Raw genomic sequence first — 22008 nt, 5'->3', positions numbered from 1 at the left:
TGACGATAATAATACACGGTACGCGAGTCGAACGTTGATAATTTAATCGTGCAGTTAGAAATAAAGCAGTGATTCATTCTTCGCGAAGCATTGCAATATTAGATATATTTCAGAAGTGATTGGAAGCTAAAGGAATTTATCGATTATTGGTAGAAATATAGATAATAAATACTATAGAATCTCGATAGTTGCGGGCAAATTGGGCTGAATATTTCTGCAAGTATCGAGACTCGTGCAATTGTTGATCTAACCAATCGAGGGACTATACTTGAGCAATAGACACCCACTACTTCCAATCAAGGACTTTCGTTTCAATTTCATTTGTTGCGAGCATCCCCTCCACGTATCGAAGTTACATTTATCGAGGTCTTACCGTACCACATGTTTCACAGAGATTTCAAATACTAAACTTTACGCGAACAAGATATCAACGATACGCGTAGTTACTATTTATTTGATAAAATATTTATCAAATTTTATTTCATCATATTTGAGACGTATTGACATTTTCTCACTAGCCAATTTTGCAATGATAAACAAGAAAGAGGAGAATCTAATATATTTCCCAATTTTATTTTATCATATTTGAGACGTATCGACATTTTCTCACTAGCCAATTTTGCAATGATAAACAAGAAAGAGGAGAATCGAATATATTTCTCAATTTTATTTGATCATATTTGAAACGTATCGACATTTTCTCGCTACCCAATTGTGCAATGATAAACAAGAAAGAGAAAAATCTAATATATTTCTCAATTTTATTTTATCATATTTGAGACGTATCGACATTTTCTCACTAGCCAATTTTGCAATGATAAACAAGAAAGAGGAGAATCTAATATATTTCTCAATTTTATTTTATACATATTTGAGACGTATCGACATTTTCTCACTAGCCAATTGTGCAATGATAAACAAGAAAGAGGAGAATAATATATTTCTCAATTTCGTACACAGATCGATGATTATCAACAGACACCACCGATTTAGTATATTATTCAACGTAGAAAGTATTCGTCTAGCGTTTCTAAAATGAAATTATTAAACGCTCGTCGCAAAGTTCGATATTACCTGTACCCGGCTCACGATTGTTAGTAAAAATGCAAATGCACCGTTACTCCGTCTTTATGGTTTACTGCGTAAAGACAATGCAAACTATTCAAAAGCTTCTGTTCAGGAACGTGCTACAATCTCTCTTATAATTTGCGTAACAGTGAACCGTCATTGTATCATTTCCTGATGCAATTACGATATACGCAGGTTTGCAGCATAAAAGAATCTTGCGTTCAACTGCATCCATTATAATTCAGAGAAAGGCACGCACTCTGTGTATTATTGTTCGCGAAGACAGCTATCGGAAATGCAAATATATGCAGAAACGGTCTTATCGAACATTTTTTTAGAGTTAATCGTACGTATCATCTAAATAGACTTTTCGAAGATTATAATTTCTTTCGCGAAATAATTAGACGTTTTGTATCCTGAATACCCGAGTATATTTTTACAAGTTAGGGTCGAGAACGAAGTAGTTCGGTATTTGGTTACAGAAAGTCTAGAATAAAATTGTTCAGTGACGTTGATAAAATGATGATTAACAGGGTGATTTTATATGGTAAAAATCAACATAACTTCGTTGTTAGTGTAAATATACGTGACAAGCAAAACGCTCTGCTGCGTTCTATAAATTCTATACGTGTTGTAAATGTTGTAGATCGCGCGAGGCATAGAATCGTAAATTTAGTGGTAAAATCGTTAATTTAGAGTGCTATAAATCCATGCGTAAACCTTCCTGTTTCTGCGCGACATGCAACAGGTTTCTACATCTATGCAAACGCTCAGGGACAGACAAAAGAATGTCTTTTAACAGTATATGGATCGACCGAGAAAAATAAGAATATTGCCTCTCGAATTTTATAAATTTCATCGATATCTTCTTTCATAATTTCTACATTCTTTAATTAGCATAACGTGATCTCCAGAATTACTCTATCTTGATGTCGTATTGTTAATGACACTATTTGAAGATTTTTATTTAATTTTTCAGGAGGATCTCTGTCATTCTTTTTCGAAAAAATGTTGAAGCGAAACTATTTGTGCTTTTTAATTCTATATTTGAGTTTATTTAAACAGAATTGGTAATTCTCTACTCGTTTAACATAACTGTAGGATGTTGGTTATTCGTTGTAACATTAAGGAAGATGAAAATGTTCAATGTCGATAATTTTGTTTCTCAAATTAATTTTCAGAAGTTCGTTACGTCGTATCATATATCGTCGAGTTTCTATTTTATTTACTTTATCAAAATATCAGTATAATAATATAGCGTGTCGTTTAAAAAATTAAATTGGTTTTGAAATAACTTTCAAAGAGAAATAAAAGAATAACATTTTTGTTTTATTAGTGCAGTATGTGAATTCTACTTTTTTTCGTTTTCCTATCGTGTATGTTAATCAAGATATAAAAAAAAGCTCCGAGAAAATAAAATTCTAAATTCCCCCAATAGTAATAGGTTGTTCGATAAGTTTTGTCGTTCAATAAAACTTATCGAATAGTACTGTTCGATAAAACTTATTGAGCAACCTAGTACCATACTGTTCAATAAGTTTTATCGAACGACAAAACTTATTGAACAACCTACTATATTTAGGAGACCACCGTATAAAGTGTGTGAAGGTGTAATACATACAGAAACATAATAATTACTCAAGGACCGAATTACATGTATCTACAATTAGACCTCAAAATTTCCTCAAAACTTGTCACACAATCAATATACGAGAAACTTCAAAGAAACAAAATTCTAAATTCCTCCAGTAAAATATCTTACACATAGAAACACAATAATCGCTCAAGGAACGAATTACATGTATTTATTGTATCATTAGGCCTCAAGATTTCCTCAAAACTTGTCACACAATGAAAATACGAGAAACTCCAAAGAAACAAAAATTCTAAATTCCTCCAGTAACGTATTTACAAGCACGTTGTACCTTCCTTGAATCATGAATCTGCAGTACAAAGTGTTCGAAAATATCTTACACATAGAAACACAATAATCGCTCAAGGAACGAATTACATATATTTATTATATCATTCGACTTCAACATTTCCTCAAAACTTATCACACAATGAAAATACGAGAAACTCCAAAGAAACAAAAATTCTAAATTCCTCCAGTAACGTATTTACGAGCGTGTACCTTCCTTGCACCATGAATCTGCAGTACAAAGTGTTCGAAAATATCTTACACATAGAAACACAATAATCGCTCAAGGAACGAATTACATGTATTTATTGTATCATTAGGCCTCAAGATTTCCTCAAAACTTGTCACACAATGAAAATACGAGAAACTCCAAAGAAACAAAAATTCTAAATTCCTCCAGTAACGTATTTACGAGCGTGTACCTTCCTTGCACCATGAATCTGCAGTACAAAGTGTTCGAAAATATCTTACACATAGAAACACAATAATCGCTCAAGGAACGAATTACATGTATTTATTGTATCATTAGGCTTCAACATTTCCTCAAAACTTGTCACACAATGAAAATACGAGAAACTTCAAAGAAACAAAAATTCTAAATTCCTCCAGTAACGTATTTACGAGCACGTTGTACCTTCGTCCAACCATGAATCTGCAGCGTAAAGTGTTCGAAGAGGTTCTCCCCGATATGACGTCTCGGGAAGCATCAACGCGCGTGCGCGTGAGCGAGCGAGACGAGTCGGTACGCGACGCGTTTCTGCAAATTCGTTAAGTTCCAGCGTTCCCATGGCCGTCGAAACGCGACAATGGTAGGAAGCGTATGAGAAATGAGATTGTACGCGCGAACGACCCGCAAGCGGAACTCTAGAATTCCACGGCTAGTTCTCCGGCGAGTTTTCGCGATTGACTGTGTTTAACGGGCGAGACAAGCGAGCGCGTGGGCGCGTATATTCTCAGAGGCGACTCGAACAAGGCGAATTCCACGCTGGATTACGACGATCGCTCGCTCCGCAGACGGCTCCGTGAATGGTCCACGCCTCCGAAAGAAAAAGATAAATGACCAGACGCGTATTCCGCTTTATCACGGCATGGGAAACGGCTCGAGCCCCTCGCATCGCCGATTCCTTCGCTAAATGCGAAATGAAATCGGAATGGAAGTGTCGACGGACACGTTGTTGCTATCTGACCGAGGGGATACGTTCTGTTGGCCAGCTATGAAAAACGGCTCGATGGTTTCTTCTATTTTCCAGTTTCTTTCCTTTCTTTTTCCACTCGAGGTTTACCAACGATAACATTTCTCATTTTAATACGAGTTCCGTGCTATCGACAGCGAACAACTAGATAATACGCGTTTCGTTATCGCGGCTCGCCGAACGTTCTGAGCAAATATTTGTTTTATATTCGCGCGCGTTCTAGGATGACGTGGACGGGGCGAATTAACGGAGAAACGAAAAAGTCGAATGAAAATTTGCTCGGTGTGAGTACGAATATCATTGTACGGTGGAATTCGCTTATTGGGATCGTTTTTATACTTGCAATCTTTTATCGGGTAATTGATCATTGAATAATAATCGAACTGATCTTATTATTAACAATTATGATATTTGTACAGAAGATAGCACTGTGCAGCCTTTCTACGTTACTGTTTACAATGACACGCACTCTTGTAAAAGATGAAAAGTGTACTCCGGTTACGAGTAAGTTTCAAACAAGAGTCCATTTGCATTCAGTACCAATTTGCTAAGAATTCTCATCGTTCGTCCCCCAAATGTAACCATCGCGATCAATACTAATAACCGAAGCTCGATGAGCCGATTATCTGAAATTAATTTTATACAAAATATTTCAATACCCAGAAATGGAACACACTGATCGGGAAAATACATTAATTACATCTACTTGGCAAAACATTTAAAAAACCTAGCAATAAATCTCTACCAAACGTTAAATATCTACCAAAAACAATCAGTTCTCCTAACAATACGTCTACAATTAATTTTAAACATGTTTAGAGTAAATAAAAAATGTTTGAAAATTCGCCAATAATATATACAATACAGGAACTCTTCTTAGTACGAAAGAATTTTTCACAAAAGTCACGACGAAAATCATCGACGAACATCGAAGCTGATATTCTTGAAATGAACATCGATGGAATGAAAAATATTTATTCCCCCCGATTTGAAATAAAAATTCGTATCTCCTCGGGTAGGATGCAAGGGCCCGAGTGTTGCGCTAGTTCTCCGCCAGTTTCACCGGCCACGGTCCAACAGCATTCATTGACTATGAGCGTATCTACGTAATCGCGTGTCGAGGACTTACCGATGTAAAGAGGAGAAGTGTCGTAGGCGTTGCAGGGGCCGGCGTGTCGCGTCTCGAGGACGAAGCCGGTAACGCAGGCGTCCTTGACGATGTGACACCAACTGGGATAGGTGATATTGTTGGTGGCGCACAACATGGTCGCCGATGGATCCCGATCACGGTGTGTCCGGTTCCGGACGCGCTCCCGCTTCCGGGGACAACGATAGGTACAGGTCACGCAACGTGGTCGGCCTGACTTCATCTCCGACAAACACGTCTGCCCCTCGCGACAACGAATCGTAGTACAGTCCGCGTTCTCTGCAAAGAAAAATGAAAACATTGTCACGTGATCTGGGATACGATTTTTCTTGCATACGATAAACACTGGAGTATTTCAATACAGTGTATATATCTCTGGATCAATAATTTTAAATAATTTGAAATATTCAATTCTGAACGGAATTTACTCGTATTTTACTTCGAATGTCGAACTTTCATGCTTTGTTTTCCACGAATGGAGAAATTTTTTCTATTGATTTTTTATTCTGTAAAGCACTCGTATTTAGAGATGTAACGAGGTGTATAATTTCTTGTAAATTTGTTTGCGATAGGAAATCGAATTTTTCGGGGATAATTAAATGGTTTAATTTTCTTAGGATTGTAGAGAATTTGAAATTAAGAAAGTGGATGGAAGTTGAGATTAGGTGAATTCTAGGGACTGTGATGTTTTATAGATTTTATCGAGTATTCTTGTCATAGAATATTTGAGATTATTTTTTTATTCTCTAAGCACTCGTATTTCGAGATGTACCACGAAGTGTATAATTTCTTGTAAATTTGTTTGCGATAGGAAATCGAATTTTTCAGGGATAATTAAATGGTTTAATTTTCTTAGGATTGTAGAGAATTTGAAATTAAGAAAGTGGATGGAAGTTGAGATTAGGTGAATTCTTGGGACTGTTATCTTTTATCGATTTCATTGAGTATTCTTGCCATAGAATATTTGAGATTATTTAGAATTATTAATCTAGAAGTGTGTGCACTATATTGAAATACTCTACTATTTTTTATCGTAACTTAATTTATGGAATCATTAAAAAATTTGAAAGCACCGTTTAGTAAGAAGAAATTTATAAATTTTGTTATAGATTTCTCATCGATATAAACTACGTCTTTCGATTATTCTTTTCTCCATATATGTGTATCTTTGTGTTGCTCCCCTAGAATGATCCCTTAGTATAAGCATCAATGAAAAATAATCGAAAAATGAAAATATTGCCTCCTAATATCTTGTAAACTTTTATTTCCTATTAAATCTCGCAATTTCAAAAATTTGTTTCCCACAGTTTAAAAAGAAATTGAATCAAATCTTAAAAGAAAGATCGCCTCCAAACAAAGTTCAAAATTACAAATTTTCGAATACCCACAGAGTATATATTAGATTGTTCGGAGATAACAAACCAGTTTGTTATTATAATAAACAGTTACGACACAATTGTTTAAAATTGCTACTGTAAATTTTAGATTCTTCCTTTTATTTTGTTTCCAATCTTGTACTATTCTAGCCGCCGATTAATTTGTAGTTTAGTTTCTATTGTATTGTTAGGAATGTCATTTCCTTTTGTTTTTAGTGAAAATGAAATACGATTTTTTCAGAGTGTACAAAAATTTCATTAAATTATCTATTCTCCATATTGGAAAACGAAATGACTTTCCAAACAACCCAATATTCTCCAATATCTACGATACGACAAATCTCGCGATAATCGAAACAAAAGGAAATCCTAAAGGAAACGTTAAACTCGAAGATACCGCGCTCCTTCGAGACACTCCTCGAACAACACACGCCCTCTAAAAAAAAAAAAAAAAAAAAAAAATAGAATGTAAACGCGTAAATTCCATCGGTCCGGTGCTACGTGATTATTTATCTCCGCGCGTACGGCCGATGCACGAATTGCGTAACGTTTCATCAGGTCGCGTACGCGTTGACGACTGGCAGAATGAAAAATGAGCAATACATTACACGATCCCCCCCGTGAGAAGTGGGCCATTGACCCAAGTAGGTGTAACGACATATTATTGCAGTAATCGTGTCTGCGAACGAGTCACCGCACGAAACTACCGAGCGGACGAAGATAGAGCGCGTCTAATTCGACGATTGAACCTGTCTCTCGTTTCTGCCTCGTCACAGCAGCCTTCCACCGCTGGCCACTGTCTTTCAATACCATTCGTTATTATATAACGCACGCGTTCCTCGCGATGCCACGCAGACGCGAGGATGAATTTACATTCGTGACGCTTCGCGCTCGTTTTTCCGCGGTGAGGCTAATTCATTCAGACTTCTAGCGGTGTCTCTGGTGCCCAAGGAACGAGCCTGACTTCGCGTTTCTTGCGCCGACTTGACGTAGACTTTAACGGGAAGAATGGCGCGCCCGCACGAATATTGATATTTCTTGTCCGACGAGCGACGTCCGTCTCGAGACTTCTTTTTTCTTTTTTTTTTTTTCCTTTTTTTTTTCATTCAATCGAACCTCCAACACCTGCGGTGGAAAATACCGCGGTGTATAATTGAATCAACGAAGAACGAGGCGCGAATTGGTCATTTTTAAACAATCTCGAAACTGTGCCTCGAGAACGCGCGGAGCTGCGCTTAAGGAGTTGAAAACGGTTAGGAAAGGATTCAATGAGTAATTTCACGAGTGTGAAATGCTTATTTTTGAAATATTCCAAAGTATGGTTGTTGGTTATAAGTCACTGTTCGAAATTGGAATTTTATATTGATATTTCAAGCAAACACTTGTGTAATAGTTACATATATCGTTTGTACAAAGATACAAGGAGAATAGATCGAGTATGACGATTAGAAATAATTAAACAAAGAAATTTCAAGATATTTCTCATTTTTGGTTTTATTCGAGAATTTATATAAATTTCGTACTACCCAGGATTTGTTTCCAAATCTCAAATTGTATTCGAAGATTTAAATTAATTTCGTAATAATCATTAGTCGTTTTCAAATCTATATTCTGTGAATGCATTTTGCTTTTCAAATCCATATTCTTTAAATGCATTTTGCTTTTCAAATCCATATTCTGTAAATGCATTTTGCTTTCCAAATCCATATTCTTTAAAAGCATTTTCTTTTGTAAATCCATATTCTGTAAATGCATTTTGCTTTTGAAATTCATATTCTTTAAAAGCATTTTTCTTTTCAAATCCATACTCTGTAAAAGCATTTTCTTTTCAAATCCATATTCTGTAAATGCATTTTGCTTTCCAAATCCATATTCTTTAAAAGCATTTTCTTTTGTAAATCCATATTCTGTAAATGCATTTTGCTTTTGAAATTCATACTCTTTAAAAGCATTTTCCTTTTCAAATCCATATTCTGTAAAAGCATTTTCTTTTCAAATCCATATTCTTTAAAAGCATTTTCCTTTTCAAATCCATATTCTTTAAAAGCATTTCTCTTTTCAAATCCATACTCTTTAAAAGCATTATCCTTTTCAAATCCATATTCTGTAAAAGCATTATCCTTTTCAAATCCATATTCTGTAAAAGCATATTCCTTTTCAAATCCATACTCTTTAAAAGCATTTTCCTTTTCAACTCCACACTCTTCAAAAGCAATTTCCTTTTCAAATCCATATTCTGTAAAAGCATCTTGCTCTTCGTATTCTTTGAAAGCACGTATCGATTTCAAGTTCCCAATTCCCCTATACTTTTAAAACGAGATCCAGGATTCAAAGGACGAAACCGACGAGCAATGTGAAAGCTCCTGCGCGAAACGCAGGCTCGAGTTTACATTTTGCGAACGATTCGTTTACCGAGTCCCACTGCGCGTCACGGTTAAACGCGTAATGATACATTCTTCTATTATCAAACATCGCCTCGGGGAATATTTATTTGTCAGCTGGTCGTCCGATACTCAAAATGGCGGACGCAGAGCGTTCTCTAGGGTTCCTAGCGCACACGCAAGCCACGATCGGGGCAATCATCGTATCACTCGTGGTTGTAGTTGTAGTCTATGTTTGCCGTGCTACGTGGCTGTACTAGATTAATATTAAGTGATTCACGCTCCGTAATGCGATCCTTGTTGTTAGACACGATACTTAGACTACGCACGTACTTTTATATGGAAGACCGCTCGATGCCTGGATCTCATTGCTTGTTATACAGGCTAGCGTTACATTGTTACACACTGAGAGGCATCTGCTTAGCCGAGGCAATTGAATTTATTAAGACACATTACGCAAATTGTAGTATGGAGAGCATTATACTAATGAGAATACAGCGTTACATCTTTGTTAGAAGATTGCTCGTGGATGTGAATCGAAAATATCGACGACACGCTTCTCGTCTTGCTCGAGTGGGAAGCATCGAAGGAACTTTCATCGATTTTTCTTAATCTGGGTATATTTTGAAAATAATTAACAAATTTGTGGTTTTCTCTCTCTTTTTTTTTTTTGTCTGTATCGACTACAATTTTGTGGTGTGCGTCGAATGATTGTTCACGTGTATAGTATTGCAGAAGCCTAATTAAATTTCTTTTCTTAGAACAATTCATTTTCTAGCTCCACCATGGGGAAGAAAATATTTCTAGTAATATTATCACCCTTATTATAATTTCTAAAGTTGTTATATTTTACTTATTATATTATATTAACTGTTCTGTGATATTTGTCAAATAATTGTTCACGTGTATAGCATTGCAGAAGCTCAATCAAATTTCTTTTGTTAGAACAATTCATTTTCTAGCTCCACTATGGTGATGAAAATATTTCTAGTAATATTATCCCTCTTATTATAATTTCTAAAGTTCTTATATTTTACTTATTATATTATATTAACTGTTCTGTGATATTTGTCAAATAATTGTTCACGTGTATAGCATTGCAGAAGCTCAATCAAATTTCTTTTGTTAGAACAATTCACTTTCTAGCTCCACTATGGTGATGAAAATATTTCTAGTAATATTATCCCTCTTATTTTAATTTCTAAAGTTGTTATATTTTACTTATTATATTATATTAACAGTTTTGTAATATTTGTCGAATAATTGTTCATGTGTATAGCATTGCAGAAGCTCAATTAAATTTCTTTTTGATTAAAACATTAATTTTTAGCTCGACCTCGAAGAAAAAAATATTTTTATCTTTCAATATTTCCTTTCTTATTATAATTCAATGTCACATTTATAATTCACCCGAAATTAACCATCCATTAACTATTAAATGGAACTACATTTTTAGATTTTAAAATACGAGGAACTGCGTTTATCTCTTGTAACGCAAAATATTACACAACGAGAGATAAACTTCGTGGAAGAATTAAATAGCAATAAAAATCGTGACCTTCCTTTACACGTTATCGGTGCACGTCATGCAAAGTTCGTTCGGTCGAACTTTCACGAATTTTTATCGCGTGAGATTTGATAAAAATTTCACTGATGTGTGAATTACTAGATGTGTATAAAGAAAGTTGCAAATTCATTCGTGTACAACCGGGGAAAGATCATACACCGAATTTACAACTTTCTCTACCACATTGAGATATTCAGAACGTTACTCGAAATCACACACGTTCTCATTCTCCTTCAAATCTATAGGATTTGATGTCGTTTGTTTAATATATTACACATCACGAATAAAAGTGTGCAATTATAAACCGAGAAGTGTCGTTCGAGTCACCGATTTCTTTTCTCGTTCTCTGAAGTTTAAAAATTCGAATAAATACCGCAATGACATTCACCAGTAAGAAAATTTTCGATTCTTCGTGACTTTCGAATCTCGAAGGTACAAATTTCGAGATTAACCTCTATTATAAATAATCGTTTTCAACCGTGTACGTATTGTGTAAAATGTGACTTCGTGAAACGTGCACCGTTCGATCAATATTTTTGTTTACTGTTACACAGAACACGTGTACTTTCACACGCTACATAGATACCAAGGTAATCATGTCAGCTTGCATGTTTCCGTAGTCCAATCAGTAAGTACATTGTATCAATGCTACACTAGGTTGAATGACCAATGACCCTCGTACACAGCGTTGCATAACATTACATTCTGTTTGTTAGTCATTACGTATCAAATGATACGATAAATTGCAGCAATCCCTCGCCTTGGACATTTAAGACGAATCATTCACGAGATTCGCATTATGTAAGAACGTGGACGCAGAAAAAACGAGGAAGTTCATCAAGCGTATTCACCGATGTTTTCAGTGTACTTTTTAATGAGATAACCAATTGGGATACGTAATTTTTCAAATGAATAATCACCGATTTTTACGCGTAATATTTTATTTTTACTCATTACGCGTTGATACGTTTATTTATGTCTGGAATTTCGTAAGTGTTTCGCATAAAATCCCCCAAAAATACTACGCGCGTTCTTCAGCTATAAAAAACGAATTCTTGTCTTCCGAGATTAATCAACGCGGTTATTAATTTCAATTTTATTTCTCCAAAGTGTCGTAATTGTGTTGATTGCACAATTCTAAAATGTCAAATAAGTCTTTACGGTGCAAATTTAGATCACTGTACCATAGTCGAGATTTCGTTCGGTATAGTAAATTATTCTATACTAATATTAGAGAGAAATATACAGGATGTCCAGAAAATATACGATCGAGTTCACACAGAGTGTTGAAAACGTTGAGCAAGAAGTATACTAATCTCAACAGCTCACTGACAAAACTACTTTTCAGACGTATCGTTAATTCAAAAACGAGTGGATAATAAATAATAAAAATGACGGAGTCGGACCGTTATTAATTCGATAAATGGAAGCACGTATTTCTACAGAAGGAACAACTTTCGAACACCTGTCGCTAAATTAAACGGTGCGTTTTAGTAGTAAACATTATCATATAACTCGTGAATAAAACATTTTCTGACATGGATTCGTATAAATCCTTTACATATGCACAACTTCGTTACTATGTTACATCAATTTGAACGCACACATTTCTTTAACAATTATCCGTCTTACCGGATCAAAAAATCAGACATTTTTATGCATTAATGCATCTAAAAAATTTAATTGCATCTACTGTATCCTATACTTTTAAATATTTTAATCGATGGTCTTTTTTCTTCTCTAACAGAATATACCAAGGGATTTATACCTTAAAACTATTAGTTTAGAAGTTAGTGCAATTTAAATTTTTCTGAGACCATTTAATTACCGAAATTAATTTACACGTATTAGCTGATATTATTGACAACTGACGTTATAAAAAATATTCAAATGATCCTCCACTGCACTCCAAAATACCACTTTTTTTTAAGACACTTCTCCATCTTATTTAAGACACGAATTAAATTTTCTTCGGTAACTTTTGACGTTTTTTTCTAAAATATGTTGTTTGTAAGAAACTTAGTAAAAAATAGACAGTTGAATTTTTATATGGATTACTCCATTCTAAACCATTTAAGTTTGCTCGATGAAATTTTTTTCTATCGATAAACATATGTCTACTATTTCCTAAGACCACCCCACAGTTTACAAATAATTATATCCAACGCGAGATAGAAGTTTCCATTGGTAAATTAATGGAATTGATGATATATTGCATGCTTCCTGGAAAGATGACGAACGTAATTCGTAGCTGGCAGAACAACAATTTAACGCACCATGAAAAGTAAATAATAATAATAATGACACACGATCTGACAGAAACCGAATCCATTTTTCTTAATAACGTACCAATCTGTCGTTACTTCGTAATCATTCAATAATTTCACGATAAATTGCTCGTTGAAAACTCCAATAAAACTGCTCAATTACCCACACACGAGCAATAATATTTAAACCGTACGTTAATCCCTCTCTAGTTCCTCGTGAAAATCAACTTAGCTCGTATTTAACTATTTTAAAAAAACTTTCCTTTCTATTCCTCCATTCGTGAATTTTTACTCGGTCATCTTGCGTATATTTTCTGTTTTTCTTTCATATTTCACAAATAAATACTCAAAACTTAAATATTCGAAATACACAGTTTAAATACTGGTACTCGTCCAATCTGTCCAATTTATCACCTTTATTTCACAATTACATTTCGAATGTTACTAAACACCGAAACGTAATTTCGTTATTCATTGTCGAAACCATTAGCCGAATTTTGTCCACAATCAACGTGATTCAGGTGTCTTGCTCGCGAGTATGTCGAATACATTACATTGATTTCCCGTCTAAGTAAACACTGGAACACGTTGCATGTAACACTTCAATAGAGCCGTAAATTTTAAAAGAGCGAAAGACGTCTCCGACGTGTACGGCCTGTTTGCAAATCCGCGATGTAACACGGCTATGATTTATGATTCATATGTGTGACGGGGGTCACGCAAGAAGGAATGCACGCAGCCAGCCATTACGTATACGTATAAGCGTTGTGGTTTACGACTGGGCATATGTTCGTAAGGCACGTGCTCGTTAAAGAGAATTACGCTCAGTCTTTCAAGCATTGCATTGTCTTATTCGAGCATTTATTTATTCTACGCATAGTACAAAGTATCGTTCGACTCACGAGGTAATAAACGATACACGGACAATTACTGGGTGTAATTAAAACCGAACGAACGGTTCAAAAAAAAAAAAAAAAATATCCGTCCGGGAATCGATCCGATGTTTCGCAAAATTATTATTATCGTTGGTATTATTAAACGTCTTTGTTACGCGTCTGCGGAGGTGTGGGTATATTAATAAATAAATACAGGAAGTTACGTGAACGCGTAAGGGGCGTGGTGCAGATACAATGCTTAAAAGCTAACCTCGAACTAAATGGGTATTGGAACGTTGAAGTGGAATTACATATGAGATATCGTTAAATTGACATCTCGTTTAGCATATAACTTCTTGCGTAAACTTTCTGTTTAGTATATTATTTACGGATATATCTTACGCGATTCACTGTGTGCGTAATTAATATTTCGTTTTCCTTCTAATTTGTGAAGGGTAAATCTATCGATTAACATCGTTTGTATCATATTGAAATGTACTCTGTGTAAATTATTTCTCTTCAGTAGCTACATTTTGCCCTTAATTTTGTGTTAGTATTGTTTCTCTTCATAAGTATCTTTAAATGATACAGATGCAAGTACTGTTCTAGTCCATTAACATATTGAAACGATACAAACGTTTGTATCATATTGAAATGTACTCTGTGTAAATTATTTCTTTTCAGTAGCTACATGTTACCCTTAATTTTGTATTAGCATTATTTCTCTTCATAAGTATCTTTAAATGATACAGATTCAAGTCCTGTTCTAGTCCATTAACATATTGAAACGATACAAACGTTTGTATCATATTGAAATGTACTCTGTGTAAATTATTTCTCTTCAGTAGCTACATTTTGCCCTTAATTTTGTGTTAGCATTGTTTCTCTTCATAAGTATCTTTAAATGATACAGATGCAAGTACTGTTCTAGTCCATTAACACTGTCAATACATCTTTCGAAATACAGAGCCACAATCGAAGTATAATCCGTTAATTCTTTTATTTCTATTCAATTCTATTCACATTCAATTCGATCAAATTTCCTGGCGCCAACAATTGTCTTTTAAATATTCAACACCGTCGTCCGATTATTAACGCTCAAACGTGTGCTCCGATGTATCGACTGCATCGAAGTGATTTGAATTACAATGAAGATGTTAATCTGGATTTCCTTAATGTTTCTCTGCCCGCTGTTTTTTTAACAGGTTATAAATAGCGCGCGATCGCGACAATTCTCTGATCGTGACGATGGAAAAACAACACGATAATAAAGCGAAAAGAAAAAAGAAAAGAAAAGAAGAAAAGAAGAAAAGAAGAAAAAAGAAAAACAAACGGAGCAAGACGAAGCAACGAATTGACAATGAATATTAAAGGGGGTAAATTAAGGAAGAAATAATAGCCTCTTGCCGAACAAATTCTTCCAGCGAAATTTATTTATTTTTTCTCATAAATTAAGCGTAATTTACGGTGGTGCGTTTTGCATGCCTACGCGGCTGACTCGTATGATTTAAAACAGTGCGCTTGCTCGAGGGTTAAAATCGTATTCTGCCAAACGTTCGAGCAAAAAGCGTTCTCTCGGCCTCGACTCTTTGTAACCTAAATTCTTCATCCCTTTGCGAAACCATTGATATTATCTTTTACGAGCATACGTGTAAATCTCTTTCGTGGAAGGAGAAACAATGGAAACCGTATCGGTGCAAAGTCTGCCTAATACTGTGCCATTACTTTTGAATTTCAATGGTGTTAAAAGTTCACTCGACCGAAATTATTACAATATTTCTATCAATTTATCAACGACAGTCTCTATATTCCGATACAATAGAACGTAATTGTTTTCAATCACACTCTCCGATAGTAAACAGCAAAATGAATATGTATTTTTAATCGAATGAAAAATGTTCGACCGAATCGACTTTAATCATCGAAGAACATCTATATAAGCGAGTTTACGACTTTTTATCACTCCACGTATCGATAGGTCTGTTATATAATTAACACGAATAAGTGATAAATCGAACGTCTTCGTATGCCTTGAAACACTCTGTACGGGCACGTGCGTCAATTGTAATTAATGAGATTTCGTTATTGATGATCTAAAGGAAACATGGCAAAGCTCAAAGCACATTCTTTTCGGAACTCGTTTTACCAGTCGTAACAAAGCAACGGATAGAACCGTTGCTCGAATCCACGGCTAGTGTTCTCTCTTAGGGATCAGACATAATTAATTAGCAACAGCATTAAATGGACACATCAGCAGGAACCAGTTTTTCGTCCTGTAATTAACGATCTGGGATCAGATCGCTCCCCTTTGTTCCTTATAACGTTGTATTTACTTTCGAGCAGCGGCACTCTATTCAGGAATAGACCGTGATTCACAAAATCGATACGATTGAATGTTACTTGCAACTGACAAATTTCGATGGACGAATAAACCATCCACGTAGGATCTTTCCTTTTTTCAATTAACCGTCTCGTTAAATCAAACCCGATTCTTAAACATCAATCTTAAAGACATAAACGATGATAGATGATACTTTAGAAACATTTTACACCAGGAAAATAGCTTAGTACAATAATCCACTCAGCCTCAATAGTAATTGTCAGTTCACGATAACTCGCTTCCAAGGTAACAGCCTAATGCGAGACTCGCGCACTGTAACACTATCTCGCTCAATTTCGGTAATCTTTTTTTATTTTCATTACAGGATACTTGGTGAAACAAACCCACCAATCCTGTAAAGATTGCTGTACGTTAGGTATCGAGTAGGGTACAGGTTGCCAACAATTCAATTCCATTCACCGATCTGGTGGAAATCTTTTAACGAGTTTCTGATTCGAATCTTGAAGAAAATACAAAAGAAAGGAAATCTATTTCTTGATCTGAAATTTCCCACATTGTCGCCTAAAAACGATGTACTTGTGTATTTGTTCCATCAATTATACACGCTCGACTTCCGCTCGAGATAAATATCACTACCCCGCTTTCGAGTGCATTGCAATCTCGATTTTATTACTTGGAAGTAAAAGCTGAAGAACTGCCTTCTTAGGTAGATAACCACATTTGTTCCATCAACTTTACACGGGATGCTCGATTTTTAATAGAGATAAAAATCGATACCCCGCCATCAAGTGAACTAGCGAGTTGAAGTTTGTTACTTGAAAGCGGATAATTACCAGACCACCTACCAATTTGTTCCACCAACGAAAGCCTCCCTCTTCGCTAGAGATAAAAATCGCTAACCTGCTATCAAGTCTACTAACGAGTTCAATTTTGTTACTTGAAAGCGAGCAATTACCAGGTTAACTCTTTAAGGAGATGTCTATATTGTTTCAGCGATTATAAAAACGATGCTCAGTTGAGCAAGATGAATATTGCTATCCTGCTTTCGAGTAAAAAATGACGAGCTGAACTTTGTTACTTGTAAGCGGGAATTATCGAACTATCTTCTTAAATAAATGGCACTACTTATTTCACCAAATATACGTGCAATGTGTTACCTCCCCTAGAGATAAAAATCGCTACCCCGTTTTCAAGTGAACTATGATGTCTAATTTTATTATTTCAAAGTAGAAATAACCAGACTGTCTCCTTAAACGAACGACGATATTTGTTCCATTAAATACACATGCAATGCGTTATCTCCATCAGAGATAAAAAATACCCCGCTTTCAAGTGAACTATAGTGTCTAATTTTATTATTTCAAAGTAGAAATTACCAGACTGTCTCTTGAAACGAACGACGATATTTGTTCCGTCAAATATACACGCAACGCGTTACTCTCGTCAGAGATAAAAATCGCTACCCCGCTTTCAAGTAAACTATGGTGTCTAATCTTATTATTTCAAAGTAGAAATTGCCAGACTGTCTCCTTTAAAGAACGACGATATATATTCCGTCAAATACACACGCAACGCGTTACTTTCGTCGGAGATAAAAAACGCTACCCCGCTTTCAAGTAAACTATGGTGCCTAATTTTATTATTTCAAACTAGAAATTACCAGACTGTCTCCTTTAAAGAACGACGATATATATTCCGTCAAATACACACGCAACGCGTTACTCTCGTCGTAGATAAAAAACTACCCCGCTTTAAAGGCAAATCTGTAATCTCGTTTTCGAGAAAAGTGGCGATTACTATATCGCGGTTCCATTTACACCGAGATCAGTGGCACGTAATTTATCGATGCCCGTTTCAGACGGACAATTTCCCTTGCGTCATCGGGACACAGCCAAGCGGACAAAAACCGGCGGGCCGGCGGCATCGACGCGCGAGAAAACCGCGGCAATGTGTGGCGGAGCTATTAGCAGCGAGTAAAAAGAAATAAGCAAATTACTTAACGCCCGTGCTGGCGCGAGAAGATGGCACCGCGCGCACGAGAGGTCCGTGAATATTAAAGAATTCGGACCGCGTTAGGACGAGGGGAGGAGAAAGGTGAGAGGCCGGGAAAAGCTCGTACATGTTCCGCAGCGCATATTACCGTGTGCATATTTACAGACACCGTGCACTTTCGCGCCTCGAATCCTCGAGAGAGACGATTATTTGCATCGCGACACCTCCTCGCTAAGCCGGCTGGTTTATTTACTTATTTACTTCCCTGTCCTTCGGTGTGTACCCGTCTCTTCCTCCGCAGTCTCTCGCTGTCCGTACCCTTTTTCTTTGTGCCATCTCAACCCGAGGAAAGATTTTAACTTTCGATCCGACGATGGGGCCCTCGACGACCCGTTGAAAGGACAATGCTCGAAAATGGCCACTTTTGGTCGTTCGTTTCGAAAAGGGACATTTTCTTATGCAATATCTCTGTGGAAAATACCACGAAACCATGATTGGTGACGTACGATGAGAAAATGATGATAATATTCGACGTACGATGAATCGATGCACGATAAAAAAAATGAAAATTCGGACGAATTTATCGAGAAAAATTCGTGAAATCTTGCAAAGCGGAGAAATTATAAAAGAAAAGTTGCTGTGGAGAAACAAAGACTATCGAAACTTTGAACAAAAATGGGAAACTTGTTACTTACAAGTATGCTATTACTTCGAAGATTCCCGGAGCGTAATAATATATGTAATGCGAGTCTCACTCGCTGTTGATCTATCTCTCTCTCATTGACAAATGTTCCCATTCATTTTGCTTATGCTTGTTTATAATCAATCTCCCTATTGTTTGCTACTTTGTTAAGATGTACAGGTGTGTTATTATATTGTACTTCGAAGATTCCCTGAGCGTAATAATATATGTAAAGCGAGTCTCACTCGCTGTTGATTTATCTGTCTCACTGACAAATGTTCCCATTCATTTTGCTTATGCTTGTTTACAATCAATTTCTCTATTGTTTCCTACTTTGTTAAGATGTACAAGTGTGTTATTATATTGTACTTCGAAGATTCCCTGAGTGTAATAATATATGTAATGCGAGTCTCACTCGCTGTTGATCTATCTCTCTGATTGACAAATGTTCCCATTCATTTTGCTTATGCTTGTTTACAATCAATTTCCCTAAGTTAAGATGTACAAGTGTGTTATTATATTGTACTTCGAAGATTCCCTGAGTGTAATAATATATGTAATGCGAGTCTCACTCGCTGTTGATCTATCTCTCTGATTGACAAATGTTCCCATTCATTTTGCTTATGCTTGTTTACAATCAATTTCCCTATTGTTTGCTACTTTGTTAAGATGTACAGGTGTGTATTGTATTATAAAATTATATTACAGAATTTTTTATATACAATGTACATAAAAAAATAACCAGTTTCGAACATTGACCCTTCCAGAATTCTATCACGATGTTACGAAGTACGAGGGTATCTCTCTTCGTGATCGTGTCTGGTTATCAGCGTCTTTCGATCACGATTCACCGGATGGTAGGGATGGAATTTCACGAGGAAACACGAAATCCAAAAATCGTATGTTTGCTCGTTGAGAAGCATATTAATCGACGCGTCGGTTAATTCGCAGCCAATTGCTTGTCTCGTCTACGACCTTCATCTCCGACCTTTGCTTATTTAAACGAAAGGTCTTATCTTTAATCAAGATCATATCGCAGTTAATGTATCGAAGATGTTGTTGAGCCAGATTCATGATGATCCTAATTGTGGTGTAATGTTCCAATCCTTTTAATCGCGAAAGTGGTACGAAGGATAAACCGATCAGGAGTCGGTTAATGGAAACTGGTCGTTGTGGGAAAAATGTTAATATCACGGCAGTGTGGATATTTACGTATGACGTTACTTTCCTTCAAATTGTATAATTCACTTTCCGTTATTAAAGAGAAAAACGAATACAATCGGAAATAGTTACTTTTAACGTATTTATACACGTTCGATAAGCCGGTTACGAAGCGTCTACCGCTAAAATAAGTTTTATAATTGCATAATACCGTGGAAAAGATTCGATAAAGTATTCGTAAAAAAAAAAAAGAACCCGAGTGGCGCACGCTATACGAAAGTTATTCATCTTTGAGGCTCCTTTCGTGCAAAATATTTTCGTGTGTCTTATTTTATGTATTAAAAGGGGGTTCTCGAGTACGTAATAATAGCTTGAAGGCAGAGCGCTTCCGGGGACGAAACAACAAGATCCTTTTCATTTAGTATGCAATAATTTACTTACAATTAGCAAAGATATGCGTGGTGTGCGTGCGAAACGCGATCTTCCTTGGTTTATAATGACGTACAGTTTCTGCCCCTTGTTTCATCCTGTTCATTTTTCACATTTTCAGGTAAGACTCTTGAACAGATCAAATCCGTTGAAACCTACATTTCCTAGCTGCATGATTTTAATAATAACGATCTGTTTATGATACCACCGGAATACATTTATAGCAACTATGCATATTTATGCCGCGATATTATTTAAAAATTATTCAAAGATAAGGAGGCTAATTGTTGCGACACACACTGAATTAAACATGTTTTCGAGCAGCTTCTTTTTATTAGCCACATTGATGATACAATGTTACGAACAACATCCGATCGTTTCCATAGTATCAATTTTAATATCATACGTATCCAAAAGTGTCCAAATGTTGCTTTGAAATTATTCGTAACTCCCTGTCGCACGAATTTTATTTTATCTTTTAAAAAGGAAATTATATTATCGGTTTGTAAAATACAGATTCGTGTGTGTGGTACACTGCTCTCTTCGAATGTCCATAACTTTGTTAATTTTACGAATCGAAGTAAATGGTATTGTACATATATTATCAAAGGGTTTCACTCGAAGAAGAGCAATCTTGAAAAAATTAATTTTTTGACATTTTAAACCGAAATACTCTCTTTAACGATTTAAAAGTTTCTCTGGGTCAGAAAAGACCCAGCAATACCCGCAACGATTAATCGAAAGCATCCTTTCTGTCGTACATTTTTCAATCTCTAAAAAAATCCGTATTAACGATCAAATTATGCAAAAGTTTCCCTGGGTCCGAAAAGACCCAGCAGTACCAGTAACGATTAATCGAAAGCATCTTTTCTATCGTACATTTCTGAATCTCTAAAATAATTCGTACCAACGATAAAATTCTGTAAAAGTTTCCCTGGGTCAGAAAAGACCCAGCAATACCAGCAACGATTAGTCGAGAGCATCCTTTTTATCGTACATTCCTCAATTTCTAAAAAAATCCGTATTAACGATAAAATTCTGCAAAAGTTTCCCTGGGTCCGAAAAGACCCAGCAGTACCAGTAACGATCAATCGAGAGCATCCTTTCTATCGTACCAATCTCAATCTCTAAGAAAATCCGTAGCAACGATACATTTCTGTAAAAGTTTCTCTGGGTCCGAAAAGACCCAGCACTACCAGCAACGATTAATCGAAAGCATTCTTTCTGTCGTATCTATCTCAATCTCTAAAAAAAATCCGTGCCAACGATCCAATTGCGCAAAAGTTTCCCCGGGTCCGAAAAGACCCAGCGTCGCGACAAAACTCAATCGAGAACTCATCAATCGGTCCGTGGTTTCTCGTGTTTCGCGCATGGCTGGAAGTGAATCGGTTCGCGGTCCTCGACTCGCGTCGTTCCGCGTACGCGCGGAGAGGTTACGCGCCTCTGGGCGCGATTTTCCGCCGGCGCGGAAAAGGTAGTCGCGTGTACAGTTAACCGATCGGAATATTCAAGAAGGTTGCGGGTTCCACGCAGCCCGCGGTGGCCGTGGTCGCGTTCACCGTCTCTCGAAATCGCCAGGGCCTCGGCGATTTCGCGGTAGACGCGGTC

At 36.2% G+C, this 22008-nt stretch overlaps 1 protein-coding gene across 2 annotated transcripts in view; it reads right to left on the bottom strand.

Annotated features, from left to right (window-relative positions):
* Positions 1-22008, bottom strand: part of LOC143145918 (follistatin-A) — a 110412-nt gene that overhangs the window by 4765 nt on the left and 83639 nt on the right. For both annotated transcript variants that reach the window (XM_076309752.1, XM_076309753.1), the window contains exon 5: positions 5312-5608. In XM_076309752.1, coding sequence (XP_076165867.1) covers positions 5312-5608 — 297 coding nt within the window. The remainder of the gene's footprint in view (positions 1-5311; positions 5609-22008) is intronic.

Source organism: Ptiloglossa arizonensis, chromosome 4 (assembly GCF_051014685.1).
Source record: "Ptiloglossa arizonensis isolate GNS036 chromosome 4, iyPtiAriz1_principal, whole genome shotgun sequence".
In the NCBI taxonomy this organism is placed as follows: domain Eukaryota; kingdom Metazoa; phylum Arthropoda; class Insecta; order Hymenoptera; family Colletidae; genus Ptiloglossa; species Ptiloglossa arizonensis.
The sequence above is the reverse complement of the archived record's forward strand: the minus strand, read 5'-3'. Positions and strand labels throughout refer to the sequence as shown.